Source organism: Coregonus lavaretus, assembly GCF_964263955.1.
Source record: "Coregonus lavaretus genome assembly, chromosome: 30".
Lineage (NCBI taxonomy): Eukaryota > Metazoa > Chordata > Actinopteri > Salmoniformes > Salmonidae > Coregonus > Coregonus lavaretus.
Genome location: NC_140017.1, coordinates 8,422,709 through 8,436,920, shown reverse-complemented (window position 1 = coordinate 8,436,920; position 14,212 = coordinate 8,422,709). Strand labels below are relative to the sequence as shown.

Below are 14,212 nucleotides of genomic sequence, written 5' to 3'. Positions count from 1 at the left end.
ACCACTACTAAAGGACACCAATATGAAGAAGAGACCTGCTTGGGCCAAGAAACACGTGCAATGGACAAATTGGAGAATTTAGGTTCAAACCGCCGTGTCTTTGTGAGACACGGTGTGGGTGAACGGATTATCTCCGCATGTGTAGTTCCCACTGTAAAGCATGGAGGAGGAGGTGTTATGGTGTGGGGGTGATTTGCTGATGACACTGTCTGTGATTTATTTAGAATTCAAGGCACACTTAACCAGTATGGCTACCACAGCATTCTGCAGCGATACGCCGTCCCATCTGGTTTGGGCTTAGTGGAACTATCATTTGTTTTTCAACAGGACAATGACACATCATACCTCCAAGCTGTGTAAGGGCTATTTGACCAAGAAGTAGAGTGATGGAGTGCTGCATCAGATGACCTGGCCTCGACAATCCCCCGACCTCATACCAATTGAAATGAAGCTGGTTGAGAGAATGCCAAGAGTGTGCAAAGCTGTCATCAAGGCAAAGGGTGGCTATTTGAAGAATCTGAAATATAAAATATATTTTGATTTGTTTAACACTTTTTTGGTTACTACATGATTCCATATGTGTTATTTCATAATTTTGATGTCTTCACTATTATTCTACAATGTAGAAAATAGTAAAAATAAAGAAAAACCTTTGAATGAGTAAGTGTGTCCAAACTTTTGACTGGTACTGTATGTAAAGTGCTTTAATTTCTAAATGATAAAACAGAATTGTATGAAAATACCCTTAAATAAAAGGTGACATTCTGTACTGTCACCTCATTTGATCTCAAATCCAAATGTACACATTTTAGCTTCACTGTCCAAATAAATACAGAGTGGAGTGTATATGCAGGTTACTTACTCATTCCCTTCTGTATCTGACCACCATATAGCAGGTCCCATCCTCAACCTGAACCCATAACTCGACCTATAACGGGCTCTATAGATAGCTGGATCAGCTCCCAACCTCATGTATACACAACTTGAAGTCCAGTAATCTACTAGACCACTCCAGAATGACTGCATCTAAAATAGGCCAACGGCTGCAAATACGCTTTTGAGAAACAGCAGAGATTGAAGAGGAATGCCCAGGCCTATACTGTAGCTAGGGGACCTCTGATGATGAGGATCACACCTGTTGTTAAGTGAGGATTTCCCTCTTATGCTTCAGTTATATCAGTAATGAGGTAAACTGACTCACGTGTTAAACTGGTTGAACTGTTAAACTGGTTTAATCATGACACACATGGATAATAATATGGGTCCTCCATATCAGTTAGATGTGTCACTGATTTGCTAATCCATACTAATGTGTGTGTGTGTGTGTGTGTGTGTTGTGTGTGAGAATGTGTGTGGCATTGTGTTAAAGAGAAAAAGAGAAAGCAGTGGGCGCCCAAAGTCAAAGGTGGACTATATTCAGTGAATCATTGCTAACAGGTCCTAAAGTGTTCTGAAAATAAACTACAGAGGTCCAGTCACAAAAAGTTGGAGAGCTCATTCTATCTGTCCACTATGCTACTATGAAACGCTGACAGGCTCATAATCCATATTTTACATTCGGTCCTACAGTACTAATCTAAGATCCTGCGCAGGTTGGAGATTAACTAGTGCATTAAGAGACAGACAGAGAGAGAGAGAGGTGGAGAGAGAGAGAGAGAGAGAGAGAGAGAGAGAGAGAGACAAGGGAGGAGTGATCATGCTGAGGGATAAGTCAACAGAAATAGATATAGGCCAACAGCATCACAGGGCAAACGCTGGCCAGGGACAGGAGAGAAAGAGGGGGAGAAAGACAGAAAAGGAGATAGAGTGGGCACCATACAGCCACATACGCTGCACATAAAGACATTGAGACAAATGCTAGGAATCCAGAAACTACGCCAACAAGCCAGGTTTACAAAGACAAGGATGGCCACAGCGATTTCTGCCAGTATCTAGTGAAGCCCACCTAAACTCTGAAGCCCACCTAAACACAACTCTACAGTCCAGAGTTGACACATTTTCCACCTGCTCAGTGTGTCTAGCTTAACCCAGTGCCCTGGACCTGCTGCGGGGGACACAGACTGGGAGAAGGAGGAGAGAGGGGAAGAGGAGGACCAGCGCCAGGTCAGGAAAGAGACTTGAGCGGCGCCTCCGAGGAGCCATGAGGACGGCCAGGCGGGCCAGCACCGTGGAGGTGCCCTCCTTCCTCCGCCAGCTAGCCAAGGAGACAGAGAAGATGGTCACCTTCTTCTTTAAGGGAGTACAGAAAGATGACCAGGAGGGGAACGAAGAGGACTTCAGTGATGAGGATAACGGGCCGAGCATCTACCTGGACCGGCCCATCCTGGAGAAACACGCGGCCGAGGGGGGGTCTCAGTGGGGGGTGAACTATGCAACGGCCAGCATGCAGGGCTGGAGGGCGCAGATGGAGGACGCCCATGCCTGCATGCCGGAGATGGGAGGGGAGCTGGTGGAGTGGGGCTACTATGCTGTGTTTGATGGACACGCTGGCAACACGGTGGCACAGTACTGCTCCCGCAACCTGCTGCAACACATCCTCGCTACAGGTACCAAATTGGGCCACGCACTTTGACTAACTGAATTATATAATTGTAGGCAGCCTAGTTTATTTTCACTATTTTACGACACCTATTTCCAGTGTGTGTTCCACAGACATAGCTAGGCATGGGTGACAAGGTGCCGTTGTGCTGTAGGCTATGTGTATGGTGTTCTTGATCTAAAGTTGTAACTTGAATACCAAAGACAATATCTCTCCTGGTTTTATGTATCATTCCTAAACATTAACATGGTAGCACAACATGGCTGACAGCTGTTGTTGACAACCTCTTGATCCTTGTTCTTGGCCCGAAGTATGACATACTTAATCTGACACTTGTGCCTACAATGTATGCTACTTAACTCAAGACAAACTTTTAATCCTAACCTACAATGCATGAATTAATCAATTAATGCCACAAGCAAAACAGACAGACAGACAGACAGTGACCTCAGAGGACTACAACAGCGCAACCTGAGCTCTGAGATTTGGGCTCTGGCAGGGCACCAACAGTGGGCATTTGTCCCTTGGAACCAAGCTGGCAAGGCTGGTGGTCAAATAATTGTATTGTAACTATGTGTAGTTATCCTGTAGTTGGCCCCACTGTAGTTAACTTCTGCATGTCGATTTTAGGCAGCACAACCTAATATGAATTAGAACCAAATGATGTGTATTTGTCACCTATAGGCCAGGTCTCTAACCCGTATAGATCTCTCCTGCCTCCAGGGCGCGTAAAGGCGGAGGAGGACCCTGATGATGTGAAGGAGGGGATTGTCGAGGGCTTCCTGGCCATCGACAGCCACATGCACACACTGACGCGCCAGGAATGCTGGGAGCGCAGCGGCTCCACGGCGGCTGCCGTCATGCTCTCGCCGCAGTACATCTACTTCGTCAACTGTGGCGACTCGCGGACGCTCCTCTGCCGTGACGGCCAGGTCATCTTCTACACGGAGGACCACAAGCCTTTCAACCCTAGGGAGAAGGAGAGAATACAGAACGCAGGCGGCTCGGTGACCCAGCATAGGGTGAACGGCTCCCTGGCTGTGTCCAGGTCCCTGGGTGACTTTGACTTTAAGGAGGTGGACTGGAGGTCCCAGACTGAGCAGCTGGTCTCCCCAGAGCCGGAGGTGTACAAGCTGGAGAGGTCACCGCAAGACGAGTTCCTCATAGTGGCTTGTGACGGCGTGTGGGACGCCATCGGCAATGAGGAGCTGTGTGCGTTCGTCCGCAGCCGCCTGCAGGTGTGCGATGACCTGAGGGAGATCTGCAACCAGGTCATTGACCTCTGCCTCTATAAGGTCAGTGTATAAATTATCAGATCACACTACATGCAGAATCACATTGATCCTAAACCTCTGCCTCCTCTATATGGGTACGTATGCAGGACCAGAGAATAAACTTGTAAAGGGGTACAATCACACTCACTAACTGCCAAAGTGAGTAAATTGCAATGATGACCATAACTGGACATTGTATTGAAAGTCAGAAGGTGCCCGGGGTGAGAGGGTTAAGAGGACTTTGGCAGTATCTTCAGGCAATGATATCATCCCAAGGTCTTGGCTGTCCTCTCCCCTCCTGTAGTCCTGGAGACTAATACCATTCCAATACTCAGTGTTCAGATCAGTCAGAGGATTTAACAGCAGGACATAGCCAGGACGGAACAGCCAGGTGACTTACACTGCAGTGCAGGGAGTCTCCTCCATAGACAACGGCTGTTTTCTAAATCCAGCCTAAATATTGCCTTTAATTTAAGATTTTTTTATTTAACCTTCATTTTATCAGTGAGTCATACTGAGACTAAGGTCTCTTTTACAGATGAGCCCTGAATTACATCAATTACAGAAAATACACAAATCAAAATATGAATACAAAATGCAAGCAGAAAGAAAAACACGGTCATAAAAACCAAAAATATTAATTAATATGGTCCTCAATCAGCTTTCTGAATTGCCCTGGAGGCACCAACAAATCTAATTTAACCCTCCCGTTGTCCTAGGGTCAAAATGACCCACCACTGTATTGAACCAACTTTATTTAATTTTTATATTTTGGGGATAATTTGTGAGAAGGAGGCAGTTAGACTTTAAAGAAAGTATCACGGCCTCCTTCTCACAAATGATCAAAAAAATATAAAAATTAAATAAAGTTGGTTCAACACAGTGGCGGGTCATTTTGACCCTAGGACAACGGGAGAGTTAAGAACATTTTGAAGATTTTTCCACAAATTAGGTGCAAGAAAACTAAAAGCTAAAACTAACTCAGTAGAGACCAAAGGAATATCCAGAGACCAGGTGTGGTAACTCGTATGTCTAAAGTTGAGTAAAGATGTTAGGTATGGGACTTTTTGTAAAAGGGCTTTATAAATGAAAACATAGCAATGTATCAACCTACATGACATCAAAGAGGGCCAACCAACTTTCTGGTAGAGAATGCAGTGATGAGTACTAAAATTGTTGGCCGTAATAAAGCGCAGTGCATCTAATGGCTTTAATGAAGAGGCAGATGCGTTCATATACAGTACCAGTCAAAAGTTGACACACCTACTCATTCAAAGGTTTTTCTTTATTTTTTCTACATTGTAGAATAATAGTGAAGACATCAAAACTATGAAATAACACATATGGAATCAAGTAGTAACCCAAAAAATGTTAAACAAATCAAAATATATTTTATATTTGAGATTCATCAAAGTAGCCACCCTTTGCCTTGATGACAGCTTTGCACACTCTTGGCATTCTCTCAACCAGCTTCACCTGGAATGCTTTTCCAACAGTCTTGAAGGAGTTTGCACATATACTGAGCACTTGTTTGCTGCTTTTCCTTCACTCTGACGTCCAACTCATCCCAAACCATCTCAATTGGGTTGAGGTCGGGGGATTGTGGAGGCCAGGTCATCTGATGCAGCACTCCATCACTCTCATTCTTGGTAAAATAGCCCTTACATAGCCTGGAAGTGTGTTGGGTCATTGTCCTGTTGAAAAACAAATGATAGTCCCACTAAGCGCAAACCAGATGGGATGGAATATCGCTGCAGAATGCTGTGGTAGCCATGCTGGTTAAGTGTGCCTTGAATTCTAAATAAATCACAGACAGTGTCATCAGCAAAGCACCCCCACACCATAACACCTCCTCCTCCATGCTTTACGGTGGGAACTACACATGTGGAGATCATCCATTCACCTACTCTGCGTCTCACAAAGACACGGCAGTTGGAACCAAAAATCTCAAATTTGGACTCATCAGACTAAAGGACAGATTTCCACCGGTCTAATGTCCATTGCTCGTGTTTCTTGGCCCAAGCAAGTCTCTTCTTCTTATTGGTGACCTTTAGTAGTGGTCTCCTATGAACAGTTGATGCTGACATGTGTCTGTTACTTGAACTCTGTGAAGCACTTATTTGGGCTGCAATTTCTGAGGCTGGTAACTCTAATGAACTTATCCTCTGCAGCAGAGGTAACTCTGGGTCTTCCTTTCCTGTGGCGGTCCTCATGAGAGCCAATTTCATCATAGCGCTTGATGGTTTTTGCGACTGGACTTGAAGAAACTTTCAAAGTTCTTGACATTTTCCATATTGACTGACCTTCATGTCTTAAAGTAATGACTGTCATTTCTCTTTGCTTATTTGAGCTGTTCTTGCCATAATATGGACTTGGTCTTTTACCAAATAGGGCTATCTTCTGTATACCACCCCTACCTTGTCACAACACAAGTGATTGGCTCAAACACATTAAGAAGGTAAGAATTCCACAAATTAGCTTTAAACAAGGCATGCCTGTTAATTGAAATGCATTCCAGGTGACTACCTCATGAAGCTGGTTGAGAGAATGCCAAGAGTGCAAAGCTGTCATCAAGGCAAAGGGTGGCTACTTTGAAGGATCTGAAATATAAAATATTTTGATTTGTTTAACACTTTTTGGGTTATGACACGATTCCATATTTGTTATTTCATAGTTTTGATGTCTTCACTATTATTCTAAAATGTAGAAAATAGTAAAAATAAAGAAAAACCCTTGAATGAGTAGTTGTGTCCAAACTTTTGACTGGTACTGTAAACGATGTTGCAATAGTCTAGGACCAATAGGAACATCGACTGAATAATATGCTTTCGACTATTTAGTGAGAGGCAGGACCTATTTCTATAGAAGAAGCCTATTTTTATTCTCAGCTTCTTACTTAACTCATCAATATGCTTTTTAAATGACTGTGGTGAGTGATTTAGAAGGAGTCAGGCGCAGGAGGGTAAATCACAGAATAAAAGCGTTTATTCCGAAAACACAGCATTACGCAGCAATGCGTCAAACACTCCAGTGCGTAAATCAGGCGCACCGGGAAACAAGGCACACGGGTGAAATACATGGAGCTCCACCGAGCTAAACTAACCTCCACAATAAACAATCACACACAAAGACAAGGGGGCAGAGGGAACACTTATACAGGTACTGATGAGGGGATATGAACCAGGTGTGTGTAATAAACAAAACAAAACAAAACAAATGGAATGATGAGATGAGGAGCGGCGGTAGCTAGAAGGTCGGTGACGACGAAGCCTGCCCGAACAAGGAGAGGAGGCAGCTTCGGAGGAAGTTGTGACAATGACAGTCATCTATCCAGTTACCCCGATATGTCTAAGCAGGGACACGATCAATATGGACACCATCTAAAGTACATATTCTTAAATCATCAGAGTTATTTTTATGCGCTCTACACACTTAGAAAAAGGGTTCCAAAAGGGTTGTCCGGCTATCCCCATTGGATAACCCTTTTTGGTTCCAGGTAGAACCCTTTTTGGTTCCAGATATAACTTTTTTTGGGTTCCATGTAGAACCCTCTGTGTAAAAGGTTGTACATGGAACCAAAAAGGGTTTTTCAAAGGGTTCTCTTATGGGGACAGCCGAAGAACACTTTTAGGATTTAGATAGCACCTTTTTTTCTAAGAGTGTAGAGAACAATGTATACTTTGTTTTACCTGCATTCAATACTAATTTCAGGTCCATACAGTTTTTCTGTAATACAATGAAGGCAGACTGTAGTTCAGATAGAGCCTGGTCAACCGAGGGGGCAATAGCATACACAACAGTATCATCGGCATACAGTGCAGGTTACACTTTTGTTACAGACAATATTGTTAATGTAAACAGTAAAAAGTACAGGACCCAGAATCGACCACTTTGGGACACCTTTCGTAATATCCAGAAAACCTTCAGTAGATACACATTGAGTTCTGTCAAGTAATTTTTTAACCAGTTACATGCAGCCTGGTCTAGGCAAATTGAGGAAAACCTCAGAATTAGAAGTGAGTGATCAACAGTATCGAAAGCCTTTGACAGGTCAATGAATAGGGCAGCACAATGTTGCCTTTTATCCACAGTTAACCACAACATTTATAACTAGAGATGCAGCAGAGATAGCACTATGACCTGGTCTAAAACCCGACTGATGTACATTTTAGAATACATTTAAAAGAAAAGAAAGATCTTAGCTGAGAATTAAATCAAGGATTCTAATATGTTAGCTAGGCAAGAAAGTTTAGAAGTAGGGGGATAATTATTTAGGCCACAAGGGTCACCACCTTTGTGAAGGGGGAGTAAATGATGGCACTCAGCACTGGACAGGGTGTGTGTTGAAGGGCCTACATCATTACATACCTAATGTACCAAGCATTACAGTGGCTTGCGAAAGTATTCACCCCCCTTGGCATTTTTCATATTTTGTTGCCTTACAACCTGGAATTATTTTTTTTGGGGGGGTTTGTATCATTTCATTTACACAACATGCCTACCACTTTGACAATGCAACATATTTTTTATTGTGAAACAAACAAGAAATAAGACAACAAAAAAACAGAAAACTTGAGCGTGCATAACTATTCACACCCCCAAAGTCAATACTTTGTAGAGCCAACTTTTGTAGCAATTACAGCTGCAAGTCTCTTGGGGTATGTCTCTATAAGCTTGGCACATCTAGCCACTGGGATTTTTGCCCATTCTTCAAGGCAAAACTGCTCCAGCTCCTTCAAGTTGGATGGGTTCCGCTGGTGTACAGCAATCTTTAAGACATACCACAGATTCTCTATTTAATTGAGGTCTGGGCTTTGACTAGGCCATTCCAATACATTTAAATGATTCCCCTTAAACCACTCGAGTGTTACTTTAGCAGTATGCTTAGGGTCATTGTCCTGCTGGAAGGTGAACATCTGTCCTAGTCTCAAATCCCTGGAAGACTGAAAGAGGTTTCCCTCAATAATTTTCTTGTATTTAGCGCCATCCCATCATTCCTTCAATTCTGACCAGTTTCCCAGTCCCTGCTGATGAAAAACATGGTGTTCTCGGGGTGATGAGAGGTTTGCGCCAGACATCACATTTTCCTTGATGGCCAAAAAGCTCAATTTAAGTCTCATCTGACCAGAATACCTTCTTCCATATGTTTGGGGAGTCTCCCACATGCCTTTTGGCGAACACCAAACTTATTTGCTTATTTTTTTCTTATGCAATGGCTTTTTTCTGGCCACTCTTCTGTAAAACCCAGCTCTGTGGAGTGTACGGCTTAAAGTGGTCCTATGGACAGATACTCAAATCTCCGCTCTAGAGTTTTGCAGCTCCTTCAGGGGTTATCTTTGGTCTCTTTGTTGCCTCTCTGATTAATGCCCTCCTTGCATGGTCTGTGAGTTTTGGTGGGCGGCCCTCTCTTGGCAGGTTTGTTGTGGTGCCATATGCTTTCCATTTTTTAATAATGGATGTAATGGTGCTCCGTGGGATGTTCAAAGTTTCTGATATTCTTTTATAACCCAACCCTGATCTGTACTTCTCCACAACTTTGTCTCTGACCTGTTTGGAGAGCTCCTTGGTCTTCATGGTGCTGCTTGCTTGGTGGTGCCCCTTGCTTAGTGTTGTTGCAGACTCTGGGCCTTTCAGAACAGGTGTATATATACTGAGATCATGTGACAGATCATGTGACACTTAGATTGCACACAGGTGGACTTTATTTAACTAATTATGTGACTTCTGAATGTAATTGGTTGCACCAGAACTTATTTAGGGGCTTCTTAGCAAAGGGGGTGAATACATATGCACGCACCACTTTTCCGTTATTTATTTTTTTGAATTTGTTGAAACAAGTTATTTTTTTCATTTCACTTCACCAATTTTGACTATTTTGTGTATGTCCATTACATTAAATCCAAATAAAACTCCATTTAAATTACAGGTTGTAATGCAAAAAAATAGGAAAAACGACAAGGGGAATGAATACTTTTGCAAGGCACTGTATGTAAGCACTTATCTTATTCAGGTCTGCTTAAGCTGGTTAGGACTTACAATGTTACGTCTTAACACTGGCACGACCTGTACCTGTCCTCTAAATAGCAGGATTATGAGAGGGAGCTATAGAGAGAGGGAGAGAGGTGAGGGGAACACAGTGAAGGATTTTGGGTGAGTGTCTGTGTTAGACTGTCAGGGTCTCAGGGCCACACCAGCTGATAGCTAGGCCTATTAACCTGGTCAAGAAGAGCCTCACTTTACCAATAGCAACAGAACAGGCATACAGTGGGGAAAAAAAGTATTTAGTCAGCCACCAATTGTGCAAGTTCTCCCACTTAAAAAGATGAGAGAGGCCTGTAATTTTCATCATAGGTACACGTCAACTATGACAGACAAAATGAGATTTTTTTTTCTCCAGAAAATCACATTGTAGGATTTTTAATGAATTTATTTGCAAATTATGGTGGAAAATAAGTATTTGGTCAATAACAAAAGTTTCTCAATACTTTGTTATATACCCTTTGTTGGCAATGACACAGGTCAAAAGTTTTCTTTAAGTCTTCACAAGGTTTTAACACACTGTTGCTGGTATTTTGGCCCATTCCTCCATGCAGATCTCCTCTAGAGCAGTGATGTTTTTGGGCTGTCGCTGGGCAACACAGACTTTCAACTCCCTCCAAAGATTTTCTATGGGGTTGAGATCTGGAGACTGGCTAGGCCACTCCAGGACCTTGAAATGCTTCTTACGAAGCCACTCCTTCATTGCCCGGGGTGTGTGTTTGGGATCATTGTCATGCTGAAAGACCCAGCCACGTTTCATCTTCAATGCTTTTGCTGATGGAAGGAGGTTTTCACTCAAAATCTCACGATACATGGCCCCATTCATTCTTTCCTTTACACTGATCAGTCGTCCTGGTCCCTTTGCAGAAAAACTGCCCCAAAGCATGATGTTTCCACCCCCATGCTTCACAGTAGGTATGGTGTTCTTTGGATGCAACTCAGCATTCTTTGTCCTCCAAACACGACGAGTTGAGTTTTTACCAAAAAGTTATATTTTGGTTTCATCTGACCATATGACATTCTCCCAATCCTCTTCTGGATCATCCAAATGCACTCTAGCAAACTTCAGACGGGCCTGGACATGTACTGGCTTAATCAGGGGGACACGTCTGGCACTGCAGGATTTGAGTCCCTGGCGGTGTAGTGTGTTACTGATGGTAGGCTTTGTTACTTTGGTCCCAGCTCTCTGCAGGTCATTCACTAGGTCCCCCCGTGTGGTTCTGGGATTTTTGCTCACCGTTCTTGTGATCATTTTGACCCCACAGGGTGAGATCTTGCGTGGCGCCCCAGATCGAGGGAGATTATCAGTGGTCTTGTATGTCTTCCATTTCCTAATAATTGCTCCCACAGTTGATTTCTTCAAACCAAGCTGCTTACCTATTGCAGATTCAGTCTTCCCAGCCTGGTGCAGGTCTACACATTTTTTTCTGGTGTCCTTTGACAGCTCTTTGGTCTTGGCCATAGTGGAGTTTGGAGTGTGACTGTTTGAGGTTGTGGACAGGTGTCTTTTATACTGATAACAAGTTCAAACAGGTGCCATTAATACAGGTAACGAGTGGAGGACAGAGGAGCCTCTCAAAGAAGAAGTTACAGGTCTGTGAGAGCCAGAAATCTTGCTTGTTTGTAGGTGACCAAATACTTATTTTCCACCATAATTTGCAAATAAATTCATAAAAAAATCCTACAATGTGATTTTCTGGATTTTTTTCCCTCAATTTGTCTGTCATAGTTGACGTGTACCTATGATGAAAATTACAGGCCTCTCTCATCTTTTTAAGTGGGAGAACTTGCACAATTGGTGGCTGACTAAATACTTTTTTTCCCCACTGTACTTCATTTGAATCTGTACTTAAGCTAAATGGGTTATGTTGTAGCACACAGTGAACCTAGCTTCTCAGCTCTGTGACATGAGATCACAATAACCAATTAGTCACGATTGATATCCTATTAAATTACTAGAGGGGCTATGTCATGATCCCTCAAAGTTACTGAATGGGACGAAAATGGCAGCCATCTTGGTCAGGGAGAAACACAGAACCAGTTTAAATGGAATTAATGGTAGTAGAGGCATAGGTCATGCATTTCCTGCTTTTACTTATGAAGGAATATAAAATGAAGGCATGTGATGTATCAGAAATTGTGTCATAGAATTATAGTCAACCTAAATAGTCAACCTGTCATATAAAAATAAATACAGTTTATACAGGTTTATACCAATTTTCTGTATAAATATCCTCTAAAATATATGTAAACAGACATAAATGTCTCAGATTTAGTTTTTCGGGAAAGCTGTGAGTGCTATTATATGATACAATATCAGTACTTGTTGCATTTACAACTTGTGTAAGACCTGTCATCAACTGATTTGAGCCAGTGTATGGCTGTGGATTGACTGCATTGTTTGAATGGAGTATTGGCATATTAATTAATGGAATCACTCCTCTACAACTGGCTGGCTAGCTAGCTAACACACATACAGTGCCGATAAATTCTTCACATTCATTGTTTTACACAATATCTTATCACAGCACTGTCAAACCATGGCTGAACTTTGGATCATCATTACATTTTAGCCATTTAGTATCCATAGTGACTTACAGCAGAAGGTTTATAAGAAGGTTCATGTCCATTCTGGTATTCTAATTCCTAATTCTTCGTCCCACTGTTCCATTGTGACCTGATTCCAAAATTCAAATTTCTGTCAGTACACAATTATGACATCACAATATCCCTCCACCTGCAGTGTCATGTAAACATCTTCCCACTCTGAGACTTCAAAGTCCTGTTCTCTATTGTGATGTCATAATGACACTTATTTTCTTCTCTGTTCACATTATCATTAAGCAAGCAAAGAATATTCCTCATCATCATATTATTCCTCAAGTAAACTTCAATATCAATAGTGGCAGCTTTATGTTAGCTTTTTTTCATGGCATTTCATTTAGCTTCTCAATGTTTGGGGTAACAAATGACATTTTTGAAACGAATCATACGCCAACAAACAATGTTCCCTATTTATATAAAACATTGGCTTATGCTTCTCTTACAAGAGCTCATAGAATTGTGCCTCTATCAAGCAAAGTCATCATTCCTGCGTTCCCTCTTTGTCACCCCCTACAGGGTAGTTTAGACAACATGAGCATCATCATTGTGACCTTTTCTGGCGCACCCCAGGTGTCACAAGAGGCCCTACAACAAGAGGCCGAGCTAGAGACACTCCTCGAGGCCAAAGTGGAAGGTAGGTCTTTTGATGGCCTTTTGAGTTGCGATTAAGATTACTATGCAGCTCTAAACCATCTTGGCTTGGTCTCACTCACAATAGGCTTTCATGTTAATATGTCATCACATCAAAATGAAACTTGATAACAATAACAAGAACTCTGAGACAATGGCAGCTTAATTCTCTCCTCTGAGGACAGTGACCGATCATTACATCACTCTCTCCCTTTCTCTCTGTCTGTATGTGTAGAGATTGTCAATTTACTAAGGTCGCGGGACAAGGACCCTGACCTGCTGTACGTGATGAAGTTTCTGGTCTCTGAGGATATACCTGGCCTGCCACCAGGGGGAGGAGTCACCAGCAAGTAAGTCACTCACTCACGACTCATCATTCAGAGTTCAAAAAGTGACATAGAGGCCTAGATGTGTGTGACTGAATAGGAGTAATTTTGTATATTAAATGTTCATAATTTTTCATTTGCAGAAGAGACTGTGTAATCTCTGCATATCAGAAGTTTGTAACGCCCTTCAGACCTCTGGAACCAATGGTAGGAGACGACCAAACATAGGTCACACGCTCTTGAACCATGTCTCACTAAACACATAAGTGCAAACTGGACTACAAAGTAACTAAGTTACTGTTTGTCACTGACACATCATTGACTTGTCGCATTCCAGGACATCGGAGGATCTGAAGAGTCCTACTAGTTGTTTCCATGGAAATGTATTCTTCAGCCTCATGTATCCATGGCGACCAATTCCAACTGGGGACTCCACTTTTCAGCTGAGGAATCAGCCAATGGCTAAATAAAGAACTATGGTGGGAGTGGTTTTGACCTGGGCCTTCCCTTAGCCATTCATCTCTTCTCTGTTCCTCATTTACACTGTCTATCAACAAGTCTACTGTATCATCAGAAAATATGAAATAGTTAGCATTTTCCAGTAAGGGAAGAATGACATATTCCAAAACGTTTATTTAAAATACATGACAGTTAGATATAATATTGATTAACTTTCTTACTTTACACTTTACAGTACCTGGGTAGATCTGATTACTTTTCTTCAAGACTAGAAGCTTATGAATAAGGCTGATCATGTTATTTCATTTAAAAGCAAATTAAAATGTTTAAGCAATGTGCAA

The 14,212-nt window shown here is 42.3% G+C and overlaps 1 protein-coding gene across 1 annotated transcript; it reads left to right on the top strand.

Annotated features, from left to right (window-relative positions):
• Positions 1–2,140: 2,140 nt before the first annotated feature.
• On the top strand, positions 2,141–13,640 carry LOC311105566 (protein phosphatase 1A-like; the record flags this gene model as incomplete). Its single annotated transcript, XM_084147751.1, has 5 exons — positions 2,141–2,546; positions 3,263–3,834; positions 12,973–13,090; positions 13,322–13,436; positions 13,556–13,640. The coding sequence occupies 5 exons, from the start codon at positions 2,141–2,143 to the stop codon at positions 13,638–13,640; spliced, it is 1,296 nt and encodes a 431-aa protein (XP_084003877.1).
• Between the last annotated feature and the right edge of the window lie 572 nt (positions 13,641–14,212).